The sequence below is a fragment of the Macrosteles quadrilineatus genome, unplaced genomic scaffold (assembly GCF_028750875.1).
Source record: "Macrosteles quadrilineatus isolate MER2022 unplaced genomic scaffold, UCM_ALF_1.0 Scaffold_47__1_contigs__length_942521, whole genome shotgun sequence".
In the NCBI taxonomy this organism is placed as follows: Eukaryota; Metazoa; Arthropoda; class Insecta; order Hemiptera; family Cicadellidae; genus Macrosteles; species Macrosteles quadrilineatus.
This window is the reverse complement of record NW_026542640.1, coordinates 116,200-132,088: the sequence shown is the minus strand read 5'-3', so window position 1 is coordinate 132,088 and position 15,889 is coordinate 116,200. Positions and strand designations below refer to the sequence as shown.

Genomic DNA, 15,889 nt, shown 5'->3' with positions numbered 1-15,889 from the left:
GGATTATCACTTTTTAAAGGTTTAAAATGTATTTTCCAACGATTCATGACCATAACCTGCAACTCTATTTTACCAAAAAAACTCATAAACAAACATTTACTAGAACGTAAACAGTTGAATAACACACAAACTAGCTGTGTAAATCCGTCTACTATTGCGTAATGGTTTTTGATTGGTTTACCACATTTCTCAGCTCCATTGTACAGTAAAAGAGCAAAATAGTTGTTGCCAACCTCCTTCTGTCACATTTGGTGCAATTTTCAGCCAGCTTTATTGAAATGTGTTTCTGTATGAAGTGATTTTTTACTCCGAGACGCCGGCATTTCTCGTGCAACCTCGACCGTCTCCGACCCATAGTGGGGGTATAGCTGACGAGCCGTAGTGCAGCATTGGTAAGCGCTTTTCGTGTACCTGCAAGTCTACTTTGTGGGTTACTGTTGGTTGTGTACCAGAAACTGAGTGGCACAAACTTGGTAGAGGGTCATAGAGATAACACCCTGTTTCATCACCAGTCGCCATTTAATTTTTAAAAATTTGGATCTGCATCGGCTATATCAACAGAGTTCCTGATACGTATTTAAGTATAGATGTACACATTATTTATAAACAGTGTGCACATGTTTTTGACCAATGGACAATAACCAAAACATATTTCCTGCTGGTAAGAGCTCTTCCCTCGAGCACGGACTTGCAGTCCATTCGGGGGAATACTATTCTTACCCTAATAATGTATTCCTGTATTTATTAAGCTGAATAAAGTGATTTTTGATTTGATTTATTTGATATCAATGAATCCACAAGCCATTAACATTCGAGGTTCTTTGTGCTCATGAGACACCATTTTTGGAACCATTCACAAACAAATTTGATGCACGTTCAAATAATCATGAAGAATAGTGCGAACACTTCCATGAGATAAATGTACCTTAAATGTAAAATGCAATTTCAAAGTTTGGTAATTTCCGATTTTCACGCACAACTTGTCGTACTCGCTCAATGTTTCCGTCATTGACTGCTGTTAAAGGACGTCCACTACGAGGGTCATTGTCAATGCTTTCACAGCCTTCACGACTTTTCTTCATCACTTCTTCTCCATAAGCTTGAATTAACAACTCAAGAGTCTCACTAGGTGGTTTTTTAAGTAGAAAACAGAACTTAATCTTCGCACACTGTTTATAAAATACCATTTTTCAATGCAAGTACATGACCGACAGTAACCGACAATGTAGACTTGCAGGTAAGTAAAGCTCTTATCAATGCTGCACTACAGCTTGTCAGCTATACCCCCACTACCGATATGCCCTCCTCAGGAAACCACACAAAAAACCACAACAGGTTAACATGTTAAACGTGTTTAAAAAATATTTGGTTATTGTGCAATATTGTAGTGATTTTATTGTTTCTTGTTTTAGAATTACTTTGGAGATGCATGGAACGTTTTTGATTTCATCATAGTACTGGGAAGCTTTATTGATATTGTCTATGATAGATTACATGTAAGTATTAGTATTAAACTACAAAATTCTTTAGCTTTTGTAAACTACGGTATGGGAAGGATCATTTGAAAATTCAATGTCTAGAATGTATTAACATTTTACCACCTTTTAGTCAATATTTTCTTTCTATTGAGTAGTTTTATTGAATCTTTCCAATTTAATTTCAAAAGTAAATTTAATTTACAATAGACCTCAGATAAAGATTGTTATGTCAGTTTTTTCACATAAAAAACCACTTAAGTAGGAGGTTTTCTCTTGATTGTTGGTTTTCTGTCCATCCGCATACTGCTTAAGGGTACTGAATCGGATAATTTGGGTTATTTTATGAAAGCCACTCATAAAAAAGTTTTAATTTGTAAATTACATAACACTATTTCATCCAATTCCAAAAAGTTGTATTCCTATTCTCACTGACCCTGCCAAGTAATGACTGAAATTTATTGTTATTGCCCAGTGGCTTAGTTTGTAGTTTTTGGGTTTATTGTACATTGATTAAATAATTAGTATAGTTGTCTGCTGAAACTTTAGATTAGAGTAACAGCTTGTTCTTATTAAGCGGTGTTTCCACTATGCGCCATTTTCTTGCATCTTGCTTCATGCGTTTAGGCCCACCGCATGCTACAAAATAGTCGCAAGAGTCGATGCAAGTATTAAGTCCGACAGGGAGCACTCTGCCCCACACGCGCCTCATCGCCAGATAGTAGTGTACATCAGTTACTTGCGTCTTTCTTTTTGTCTAAAAACAGGTGTTTTTTTAAATAGTGATTGAGTGGAGTGTTTTGAAATTGTATGTGAAATTAAATCCAGCAACATGTCAAAATCAGTAGTAGACATCCTTGTTAAATTTTGAAACAGTCGGTCTTTATCAAGTTTGTGAACTTCACTCATTACGTCACCAACTAAGAACCTTGACCCCAAAATAAGGCCTTTGCCAAAAAAAGGCGCTTGTTCTTTGTAAAATGATGATTAAAGCTGCACATTCAACACTACACACAACCGGCATTGTAACACTGATGCACATGAGACAGGCTTAGTTAGTTGTTTCAACAAGTGGATAGATGCAAGTGGAAACGCTGCTACGAAGTTAACAGAAAATGGGGACTGGTTGAGATAGCATGGTAATATTTGTTAGTGTGTCTTGAATAACATGTTTTGAGGTTTCAGTTTTCAATTACTAGGATTCTATTGGTTTTATTGGATTGTAAAAAAGTTCTTAATTTGCATCGCCGTGTCACATGAAATAGTCATTAGATTCATATATAACTACTTCGATTTTATATTTATGTTTAAAAAAAAAAATTGTTATATGTACACCTCATCTCTGATAAATTATATATTTTATTAGAATAATTTTTAACTACTTTATTAAAATCTTTACTAATATCTCAAATTGAAAAAAAAATTTCTTAATCTTTTTAAGTTGTCTTTGGCTTGAAATCAGTTGTATTTGTTTGGTAACCAAGTATGTCCAAGTACCAAGGTAAGGTCGAAAAAACATTTTGAATTTAACAAAAAGTGTAGCTGTCTAACAACTAGAGGTGTGCGGATATCCGAAAAATCGGGTCGGATTCGGTTCGGTTCGGATATCCGTATCCGAACCGAGCCCAAATTCGATATCCGACAATATCCGTTATATATCCGACTTTTTCGGATAGACAATATATTTTGACGTTTTGGACAGAAAACTAAATCTCCATAACCACCCAGGACAAAATTACAGCAATACGTTTCCAACGACCTAACAGCAAACGGGAAAGAAGCCGTATGATGCAATACTGATAACTAGTTTAGTTGTTATCGGCTGTTTTGCTTTACGATTAGATTCATCTGGAACGAACAGACATAAAGCAGAAAAGAACCATGGTCAAATGAAAGTCAACTCGCGTAATAGTTTTTTTTACAGTACTGTTTCAAAGTAGAAAAATCTAGCCTACTACTGTGATGTTACGTAAACAATAGATTTAATGTTTCCCGAAAAAAAGTCAGAATAGAAACAATAGAAAGGCAACACAATAGAAGGGTGGGAGGGGTTGGGCAATGACCTCGAAAGGAGCGCGGGTAGTGAGTCAATTAGGACCGGAGGGGGAAGGGGTGGGTAAGACCTTGAAGCTATATATAGACTTGCACTACTTCCCTAAACCTAAAGGACTGGCGAGTGGTATTCCAATCACAGGACAAGATACGTTGTTTTTTGGGTATTCATTGCCCGGTTTGACTTTGGATTGTCTTACTGTGTAGAAACTTTGAATGATAAAAAAATAAAGTTAGAACTAATCACGACTATTTAGCATTGATTGTGTACATATTAAATGATTAAACTATAGGGACCATGGATATATACAAACTTTTGTCGTGATTTTAATTTCAACATCAAAATACAATATTGCACAATTGTGATATTTTAGGTTATTGACCTTTATTATGCATCCGGTATTGCTGTTTCAGAAGAGAAGCACGTTGATAAATTATAAATTGATATTCCCGTAGTTAAAAAGAATTATTTTATAAACCTATAAAACAAAATCATAAAATCTTACATAAAGATAACAATAACGGAAATTGTAAAAAGGGTATAAAGATAACAACGTTATTCTTTCTCTTTGTTCTTCTATGTCTTGGGTTTCCCTTCATCACGCATTCAACAAGTTGCCATGGTTACTAATCACCCATGTCGTTATCAGCTTTTGTGACCTAGCGCACAGCAGAGGGGTAAAACTTGACAAAAATCGGTTAATTTTTACCTATTATTTAATTACCAATGAATGTACAGTACTACTTTATTGGTATTTGGTACTGTATTAATAATCGGTAAAAATGGCAATTTTTTGTCAAATTTTACACCAATTTTATTGAAATTTAAAGGTGAATTTTAATAAAACAATTATTACCAAATATTTGTATTCATTTAAAAGATTGATTTGTGGTATTGGGTTGCCCACTGAGTGCAGCCGAGCGGCACTAATGAGGGTCGGACCTTCTTGGGGGTGAACAATAGAAGGATTATCAGACCCTCCCCTCCCCCGTGGTCTGGAGAAAGCTTGTAATGTAAACAAACTAGTGATGTGACGAGTCGGGTACTTTCCTGACTCGAGTGACTCGACTCGCCAACTGCCGTGAACTCGAGTTACGAGTCGAGTCAGACTCAACTCGAAACTCGACCCGAAACCAATGCATCATGTGAGTCTGCAACGACTCGGAGTCGACCAATAGGGTTATAGTTTTGCGAGTCGGCCGACTCGGTAGCGGCCAATAGCGTATAAGCTTTACGAGTCGAGTCGACTTGACTCGAGACGTTCCGAGTTCGTGTAAGTTCGGCATTCTCCGTACGAGTTCGTTTTGTGGATCGTGAAGGGTTATACTCGCACTCGGCCAATAGGTTTTCAGTTATACGAGTCAACTCAACTCGCGTTCCGCCAATAGCGTTGAATCTATGCGAGTTGACTCGTAAAGCTGTGACGCTATTGGCCGAAAGCGAGTGCGAGTAAACTCGAGTCAACTCGTTACGTCCCGAGTTCGTTAAGGTTCGGCTTTCTCCGTATGAGTTCGGTTTCTTGACTCGGCTTTTGCGAGTCGGACTCGTAACGTTACGAGTTCGTGTAGCTTCGGCAATCTCCGTACGCGTTCGTACCAACTCGAGTTGTGAATGAGATGACTCGAGTTGACTCGACTCGGGTCTTGACTCGAGTCAACTCGACTCGCCAACTCAACTCGTCACATCACTAAAACAAACTATTGCACAAGCGTGACTTGACATTGGGCTGCTTCAACTATAATTTTGTCAAATGAACTGTGATGTTTCAAAATCAAAAACAATCATTTGGGACCATTCTGCTTAACAATAATGGACTGCAATTATTGTTGAACATACAATCCATTTTTAACAAACTAAGATTATACGATTCAAATACAATTATAAAAATTATCTTGGTATTTTACTTGGGGTAATGAAGTTATGTAGGCTAGTGTAATTCTCGGTTCATCAAGGTTCTACTGAATTATGTTTGGCAGTGAATAAGTGTAGAATGCAATTTATAAATTCAGGGATACACACCTTTTACACAGTTATAAAGTCTAATTGCCCAACATCAAATCGTGAGCTAGAGCCCATCTTAGTGCATTAGTGATGTTTTCTAAACTTGGCAAACCCCCAAAATGCCACTTAAGGCCAATAATCCGTTCCAAAAACGTAAGGAAATACAATGTGAAAATAAACTTGAGATCAAACTCCTTGGCTTGTGAGAACCAGGAAACAAGATAAAACATAACCTCAAGTAAACAAGCCCAAACGTTTGACATCAGTCCTGCTGAGCTAAGGTGTTGTGTGAAGATTTCGGCTGCTAGTGTACTTAATTCAAGCAACCAACTTTTGAAAATAAATGTTGTGAATTGTGATTTTCAAGAGAGAGAAAACTGTGGACTTGGCTAATTTGAAATTCTATAATTCAAAATCGCCATTTAAGTTTATTTACACAGCTTTACATTGTTTTATAGGTTAAAAATACATATGCAGCTTATTATTAACCGCGCGGAACTATCCGAATCCGAAAATATCCGAATCCGAACCTCCCAATATCCGATCCGATCCGAACCGAGCCTCAACTATCCGATCCGAATTCGATCCTAAATGAAATTTCACTATCCGCACACATCTACTAACAACAACCACAGGAAAGGAGTCATCCAACATTACCCCCCTTAAATATTTGAACCTTCAACGATCTACTAAAGACAGATATTTCTCTGGCTTAATCTCCCTACTAGGTAGAAAAATGAGAACGGTAAATTAGCTACATTTACAGAAAATTTCATTGGCAAGAACAAAATAAAATTATTGTAACAGAAATGCTTAAAAGTTTGAATACATTCATACCAAAATAAATAATCACAGTATTTGTTTCATCCTAATCCCTTTGTGTCATTACATGTCTCTACATAGACTCAGAAGGTTTGTAAGGCATTGGTTCTAACGTTCTGAGCACATGTTCACTATAAGCTGATTCACCACCACTTAAAGCACTTTTTATTTAAATTTTAAAAATGTACGGTTAAACATATGGATTTTATTAACACACTTTTTTGACAAATGACCACTGTATGAATAAGAACAAATAACTATTAGGGTAGTTCTTAAATATTTAAATTTAACAAAAAATCATTAAAGAACTATAATTTACAGTCTATATTTAAAATTGGTTTTATCCATAAATCTTAAAGTTCTACTTTATATTTTTTTTATGTTATTTGCTTTATATTTTATGAATAAATCAATTATAGCCGTTTATTATTTAAAAGATTCAATATAATTATAGGTTGGATTTTTTTTCAAATATTTAGTTTTCAAGAGATTGTAAAATCTGGCTAACCATTGAAAGGGTGCTTGTTCTTATTTCATTATGTCCTCTATTCCATTTGTTTTCCAATAGTATTCACAGGGTGTCGAAGTGAGTTACGGTTTAGTATTGCATGGTAAGATTGTCAAGTTTTCCTCAGTGAGCACCCCTTGTGTAAGTTGATTATAAACTTCTTCACACACCTTTTTTCATCACAGAAAACTGTTCTCTTTTGTCCTTGCTAAAATCTACAAACGCAAACACATTTTCTTGTTTAAAAAACCAGTTGTAGACTTTGCACAAAAGTTAGTACAGTAGAACCCCAATAACCATATTCAAGATATCCAGCGTTGTCTGACCATTCTTCGCCTACCAGCCAGTCTCTACGAATGGTCATTCATATTTCTAGCTAAAATAGTTTGCATTCGGCGATTTCTTCAGTTCTTGGCTCAGTTAGCTTCCTATTAGGTCCTTCATACAGTACGGTAGGTGATTTCTCAGTGTAAGGTTATATCTGCCAAGTGTGGTCCAATTTAGTAATATCAATATCACATAACTTGACCCATTTCAAGTGTTAGGATGCTGGTTTTAAAATCCGAGTGGATTTATATTGCTCAATGTACAGAATTGTTTGTGTGTGTTCAAGGCTACTGCTGTATAGTGTATATATAATCAAAGTTTGAAATTCGGTCTCAAGGTTTAGAAAAGTTTAATGTTTGATCTTATAGCTATATATATATATTCTTTTGGAGCATGAGGATCTCATTATAAACGTACATCAAAGTTCCTACCCGTGGTTTCAGGCCCTATATCTTAAGTGTGATCCTACCAAGAAAAAAGATTGTTTACAGCTAATTATATTAGTACCTCTTAAAAATGTATTGTTAGGACAAATTTTTCTTCTACGGTCATATAGCTATAATGATAATACAGGCCTATTCACATTGGTACATCCTTACCATCATCTGCAAATACTGTAGTAGTCATAAGTAGGGGCTTTAATTGATTCATAAGGAACCTTGTATCAAGAACTTGAATACAACTTTGATGAAGATTAGAGATATAAAATACCCTGGCATATATAAATGTGGGTAAATAACATTTTTTCATAAATACCAGGGTATTTATGATTATTCAGCTACACACTACACTTGAGTTTTAATTCAGTATTTTCCTTTAAAATATGATTGGAAGGTGTGTATTGTGTATATTTTACTTTAGTTCATCAAACTTTTTGAAAATAAATAGTAAATACCTATAATACAAATTATTTGTCTAATTATTATTAAATTTTGATATTTATGGCCCAAATTCCAAAATTTCATACAGTGGACTATCAAAACTGTATATATGTATATGTTGTTATGTTGGTTAATGTGAGAAGAGTTTGTTGAATAAGCTTATTCTATTTTTAACTGAACATATTTAGTGGTACTACTAGTACATAAAGACAATTTTTGAATCTAAAGGCCACAGTCCATGTAACAATTTGAATCTTAAGTACAAAACTGGTTTTGTCGGTAATACTGTTTGGATATGTAGTGAAGGTGTTTAAGAAAATATTCATAAATTAGAGCTACTAAGTTTTGCCAAGATTTTTTGCTTATATTTGAAGTATAATTCAAGTAAATTCACTTACTACAAAAATGTATCACATTATGTGAACAAGCTATTAACAAATTTAGCATGTTGTATCTAGGAGAGTATACTAAACATTACAATTTCTTTTATTATTGATCCTCCAGAAAATGTGTAAAAATAACGGTTAAGTATTGCAAATCATAAATACTCACTTTTTTAGCAATGTTGGTATTTTTTTGAGCTTCTTGAGCTTTCAGTTCATCACACATTACAAACCATACACCCTTATGACGAAATTTCGGGTTGAGAGACAAAATTAGGTTTTTAAAATATGTAATAGTCGTCTCACCTAGTGGTGGGAATCACCGAATGAAAATAACCGAATCAATCGGTTATTGATGCTAAATAGACTAATTCGGTTATTTTATCCTGGTTCGGTTAAATTAGTCTTACCGAGCGATTCGGTGATTTAGTTATATAGTTGATTTAGTTTGTCACATCATCAGGAAACTAAAATTTATTCGGCGATTTGTTCGACTAAAAATCACCGATTGACGCTAAAAGACTACCTAAATGCCATTCAGTTTGCCATAAGATAAAAAATAGTTGTGTTTTGTGACAGTGAATAATGAATAAAATTGATTCGGCGATTCATTCAACTAAAAATAACCGATTGACGCAAAAAATAACTGATTGATTATTCGGTCATGGAAACCATTCGGTTATCCCATCACTAGTCTCACCTGAAATTAGGTCACACCTTAAAATTTGTCCAGATAGCCTAGCCTACAATGAGATAGTCCAGGACTCTGACGTGTTCGTTAATTAATTATCGTTTTGAGTTTATTGGCTCAGAATATTAATTACAACAATAATGCTTACAATGTTAAGCTTACCTTTAACAAGTCAAAGTCAAAGTCAAATCGTTTATTTCCAAAAGTTAAACAAAACAATAAACAGATACAAATTATAAAGAAATATATTTTTCCGCATAGGCATAAGCCCGTGTGCGGAAAAAGAGTTCTAGATCTGCTATAACAATACCGGTTACATTCTGGATATACAATAATTTTATTTGTCTAAGTAAAACATGTATTTATATACTGGGTGACTATTCCTTAAAAATGAGTAATATTAAATAAAAAAATCATTTAAAAGTTAACATGTACTAAATTGAATGATGACAAAATAACACAATAAGTAATTTCAGAGAAGAATTTCCTAAAGTAACCAAAAATTAAAGTTAACAACCAAAAATGTATCTACAATGCCAGGGTCTCAGCAGTTTACTAACATTTTACTTTTTTTCTAATAAGCTCAATTATATGGGGATTTTATCAGCGCTTCCGTAGCCGTCCGGCCAATGCTGGCAAGCCATGTTCGGTCGAAGCCATGTCGAAGTGCTCATGATAGTCATTCAAAAAATATGTGAATCGAAATTTAGAACTTTGAATAAACTATCGTGAACGTGGATAAGCCTAATTAATTATATAGAAACTTAACCTAAACGTGGTTCATTCGTTATACTTGGTTATCACCAAAGTAAACTTGTCGGGAAAATTAGACTCGGTCGATCACCATAGTCGATACGGGTTTCTTAAATCAAATTTACGTAAGACGGTTCGGGGTAGCGGAATAAGTTGTACGTAAACCGTTCTGGCAACTTAAATGATTTCCGAAGCTGGTTAGAGTCAAAAGGCTGTGTGCTCGTTCGTGAAAAAGCGTGCGGGGTGCGCGCGACTGCGGCACAGTAAAATAAAAATAATAAAACTTCTCTAAAAATGAGATTAAACAAAATAAATTTGGTAGCACACTAACCTGATGCCCTTAGGATTCTACCAGGAACGGTGGAAATCTTTAACTGACCAGAATTTAGTGAGTTAGGTCAGGACTGTTGGATTTATCTCCAAACAGCAAGCGTATTGACGGTTCGGTAGCGTGCAGACTCACAAACTGCTGTGCCGGGCTTTGCTCAGGGAGATGGGTCGGGATCACTAACAAATATCTTCCTTTTAACCTTTTTACTTCTATAGCAACCGGGTCTATTGGTACTAGCTCGGTTTAGGGGGTGCCACTCCGTTTGGAGATCTCTCATAAGAGTTTACAACGGAGAGAAAAACTCTTCTCGTGGTTGCTATGGTAGTAAGGCAGAGAGTTAAACTTTACCTAACCCGATTTTCATGTCTGATGCCGTAACATCAATACCCTAATGTATTTAGTAAGTCTACCTGATCAATCTCAAACAAATATGCAAATATACAGTACCCAATATTATTCAAATAAATATGTATCAACTGACTTAAGACTAAGATAATAAGATACCAAAAGGAAATTATCCAACCAATCAAGGTTAATACCTCTCAAATTAGGCAAAATCTGTTTAAGCCACACTTGCAATCTGTTGTTTGATTGTCCACTAATCTAGACAAGTTTAAGGAGATCAATAAAAAGAATGATATTTCTGAAAGAATACAATTAACTTTAATCGATGATTGTGTTTAAGGCACTTTTGAAAGTTCAAACAAGGTACAAGAGTTAATAGCAAACAAATGTTGGTACTCTGAATCAGAATAATGACGTTGACAACAAAGATACAATACAAATCTATACAAAATCTCAATGGTTAAGGCACTTTGGCAAAAATCAGACAATGTAAACAAGTTATTAATCTAAATAAATGGACCCTTTATAAGACAAGTAATATATCTAAACAACTTAATTATCTATACAAATACGCTGACGGTGGCCACCCGCTGAAATATCAAATACATAAAGGAACAAGAATATTAGGAACATAGAACATAGGCCTATAGTGCAGTAGAAATAGTGTTGGAGGTGGAACTAATTGCAACATAAATTATTTCAGTTATAAATGGTAGGTAATACAATTATAAAAAACATACTAAAAATATACATTTGTACTGTTACGCAAAATACGGTTTTTTGGCCGCCATTTAAAAAAAAGTGTTTAATTTTAAATTATTGTTAAAAAATCTGGTTTGGTATCAAATTATAGAAAATTTCATGCTGGAAAAGAATATAATGGTTGAATTTAAAATATACTGTTAACAGTGATGCACTATGGGTGAAAAAAGGTGCGTTTAAAAACTTGCCATTTAAAAGGTTTTTTTTATTTATAAGTTATTTTATACTTTAAATTTTTTTTTCATTTTTGACTCTTAAAACATAAAATTTTCCAATTTCTCTCTAGACCTTTTTAAAGATCTTAAAAAACAAATAGTTAAGTATATCAAAGTGTTTTTGTACGGTTATTGGTAACGGAGAAAATTCAAAAAAATGGAAATTTTAAATCCCCATGTTATTCTTATGGAGAATATTGTAAAATGTTGTAGTATGCTTCTCTATGGATGTATTTTGATAAAACTTTGCAGATTCATTTATTTTATACTAAACAAATAATATTTTACTAAAAACACACTTAATTAGTTTCCTTGTAGCAGCAAACCTAGGTACTCGTTTCGTTAAACCTAATGTTATTTATTTAATAGACTGGCAACAGAGCCCATTGTGGGTTAAATACAACGGTCTCTAGTAAAATAATGGTTATGAAATCCATACACCACTTTACTAATATTTGGTACATATTAAGCACATAACATTAGAATCACACACTTAACATAAGGATCGAACACACTTTAAACACAAATGCAAATTGTTAACAACAATATTTAATCAAAGAAAAATCTATTAAATAACAATATAGCGATAAGCTGTTAAATTATTAACTCATGTTTCGTATGATTAGATTATACATACTGGTAAATCAATTATTGCCATCTATAAAAACAATTGGTTTTTCTTTTCACGGGTTAGCTCTTCTAGACCGGTTTTCATAATTTTGGCCTTAAGCCGGGTTTACACTACTGTATGTAGCTAAACCTGCTATATAGCAGATTTGTGTAACATCTAGCAATGTTGTATAAAATTTGCTAGAAGAAGAAAAAGTAACTTTTCAAAAGTGCTATATAACATTGATATTTGTAGCAGATCCTGCTATATATAGCTAAAATTGTGCTATCCATCGGGAGTCGGTAAATAGCAAAAGAAATACGTGCTACATCTAACATTGCCATATTTAGCAATGATATACATATATTTTTTCGCCTAGCATCTGTTATCATTTAGTGCCAACAGTTCACAGTTGTAGCCTCCTGGATGCGGACGGTTTTGCTCAGCGATCTTTGTTTACAATGGAAGGACTGGAAACGGAAAGTGCGTAGGATCGGGATGCAATTATAAACTTAATTGAACTGTTCTGTGGACAACCGGCGTTTTGGTTATACGTAAAACGTTTTTGAAGCCGTATTTCCCGTTTTAATCATGGACTGTCAGCGTATTCGTCATCATTTAGGTCCCGTAATAAATCTGCTATACTGTACTTATTTCTCGAAGCAAGATGCGGTCGAACTTAAAACTTGCTAAAGTCTTCGCTTCCGCCTCTCTCTCTGACTTCCAAGATCCCCGCGATAGCTGCCACGAACAATGTCTCTTCAACGCACATTTCGATACGGAATGCGAATGAGGTTGTGCTACATATAGCATATAGCACGAGCACAATAGAATCGCAAAAATTGTCCGTAAATTCTTCATACAGCAAAAGTTATATAGCAGGTTTTGCTACATAGTGTAAATTCGGCTTAAAGCTAAAGGTATGGACGCACCATAGATTTGCCATCAAGCATCAGCACTCATTTTGACGTATATTTCGAGTCATGCACAAACTGCCTCCCTGTACATTACTTACGGGAGATAATTTTTTTTTCGAGTTCGTTTGGCTCTTCTACCCGATCGATTTTCATAATTTTGGTGTCAAAGCTATGCAAGGACATATTTCACATATTACATATTGTCATCAAGCATCATCATTAATCCATCAAATGTATTACTCTACGAAACAAATTAAATTGGATTTTTTAATTTTTTACTTCAATTAATGTATTCTAGCAGTTAAAATATCCTATATGTTTTTTTTTATCTAAAAACCTTCAGTGAAATACCAGCTTCCATTGGAATTATTGATTATTAAGATTGGATCTACCTAAAGCACACTGCTAAATCACAAACAACCTATATTGTTTGAAAATGGAGTTATTTATCATCGATTTATAGACAAAAGATCATGCTTGCAACCTCAACAAATCTTGGTTTCACCTAGCAAATCTTTAAAAAAATCAAACTTTCATAATTATTTGAAAATCTAAACGAATTAAGCTTTTTAACGAACCATTAGGCAATAAAATCGGTCTAGTAGAACTCTAGATTTAGTTATACAAAGATTTTTAAAACTGAATTACTAGATTTATTTGAAAATCAATTAAGACAAATGGAAATTCGTTTAGTCTGCAGCTTTGCTGCGGCAGGGGTATTTTGTATTACGACCGTATTTCTAAAGAGTGCTTATAACCACTATTATAACATTTTTCAGCATTAAATTTCCTATAATTTGACATCCAAAAAGTTATTTTTAAGAATATTCAAATTTTGACATTTTTTTCAAGATGGCTGCCAAAAAAACGTATTTTGCGCCACAGTACGGATGTATACTTTTAGTATGTTGATTAGAAGCATACTACCTACCATTCACAGCAAGAATCATTTCTGTTGCAATTAGTTCCACCTTAAGCTATATTTTCAGTTATTTCTACTGCACTACTAACCTAACTTAAATTACAAATTTTCCACCTCCCACCAACCAGATGAATTGGCCCCACAATCCGGAATCCCGGAAAATCCAAAAGTGAATTAGTTCTGGGTCAGTCGCACTGTCCACTGTTTGAAAGGCTGGCCAGCAACCCATTAACTGTTCTTCCAAGTGAGGTTACTCTAATGGCAAGTTACTACAAGTTATCACTTATCGGTTTGAAGCGAAGTCCCTCAGACTCAAAGGGGGGGGGGGGGGTTCCACAAGTCCGTTTAGACCAAGGTAGGCCTAAGTCTATCTGGAATAGGCTCTGCTCTCCACGTACAAGCGCACTCCACCAGTCTCTCGGGCAGTCCACAGGCGAAATTCTCAAGGCACGTCAGCACTGCACGGCAGTAGGATACCAGAGTACCAGCCCTATATAAATCCCAAAATATAATAGTATGGCGTATACGGTACACAATATTTACACTGTGGGGGGAGGGGTTAGGCCTATTGTGAATTACAAACAACAAAATACATATAAGGTTCAATATAAAGCTAAATAAACATGAAATTTGCAGGAGACATAATAAAATAATTTACAATTTTACGGACATTTACCTATTACACAAGAGAACAATCTAATAGTTACACAAAATTCAAAATGAGAGCAAGTTGCGCTTTCGCTTCGATCAAACAAAATCAGTCTCGGCTTATTTACAAAATATTTTCAGCGCCTTATGACTTTCTGAAATGGGCTTGACTCAATTCAGCTTAGGCCTAACTCTCTTGTGAGATTAACTTGCAAAATAGGCTACAATAATTAATCAAGTAAAATGGCAACATGGGAAAAATACTAAACCTAACCTAACCTAACCTAAAATGATATACTCTTCTTGCACCACAAAACCAGCATATTACCTACTAACCTTGAGCCTAAGAAATAGGGCTTATGAGAACACTTGGGTTTTTTTTTCAGTTGAATAGGCTAGGCCTAGGCATAAAATTCAAGTTAACAAAATTATAAAATTTAAAAATCTACGATTGATGAATTGAGAGGCAAACAACAAATCTAGGCTATTAGTATCCTTGAAATTATCGAAATTATTCCCAAAAGCAAAACTTGGAAACATGTGCGTCACACCTTGCAAACTTTAACATGAAAAAGGTCCAAGACCAGAGGCCTATCTTACACATTTTAAACAAAACAGAACTATTTTACAATTAATTAGCCTATCAGAAAACAGGGTTTAGTGAATATTCTACTTATTCCACATTGAAATCTCACTTGAATCAAAGAAATATCTCTAAAAGTTACATTTTCCACAAACTTGTTCAGAACCAGACATGAATGGACTGTGACGACAAAGCTTCAAGTTTTAATTTAGTTTTCCTTTAAATCAAAATTTTGAATCATAAAATGAAATGAGAAAATATGTTAAAAATACGAATTATTCCTCTGCCTTACCTCTAAAATCAGCAAGTTGATGCTTTTAATCCTAAAATTCAAGCGAGGGCTACTTTAAGATGTTCTATCTTCGATAATCAGAAATGGAAAGGACCTAATTCTAGCCGGGCGTTCACTGCGCCAGCCACTCACTCCATCCGAATCCAATTGGAACCTAGGCCGTCTGTTAGCCTCGAACATGGTTTTTTTTCCATGACTTCTTGGCGTTGAATATTCTTACAATCGACCGAGGGTTATTATGGCCATTGTATGAGCGCTATTCTAAAATACAATGTTGAAAGTAATTGGTTGGGTGATCAGTCCAACCTCCAATGGTGGCCCACAATCGGATTGTTACAAGCGGGTGGACAACTGACCATGAGGTCTGCTC

General features: G+C 34.7%; 1 protein-coding gene across 13 annotated transcripts in view; it reads left to right on the top strand.

The window, feature by feature from the left end:
- Nucleotides 1–15,889, top strand: part of LOC129005959 (muscle calcium channel subunit alpha-1-like) — a 332,295-nt gene that overhangs the window by 257,722 nt on the left and 58,684 nt on the right. For all 13 annotated transcript variants that reach the window (XR_008491886.1, XM_054435029.1, XM_054435032.1 and 10 more), the window contains exon 28: nt 1,413–1,496. Coding sequence is in view for 12 of the 13 variants with exons in the window: in XM_054435029.1 (XP_054291004.1) it covers nt 1,413–1,496 (84 nt within the window). In the remaining variant the exon portion in view is untranslated. The remainder of the gene's footprint in view (nt 1–1,412; nt 1,497–15,889) is intronic.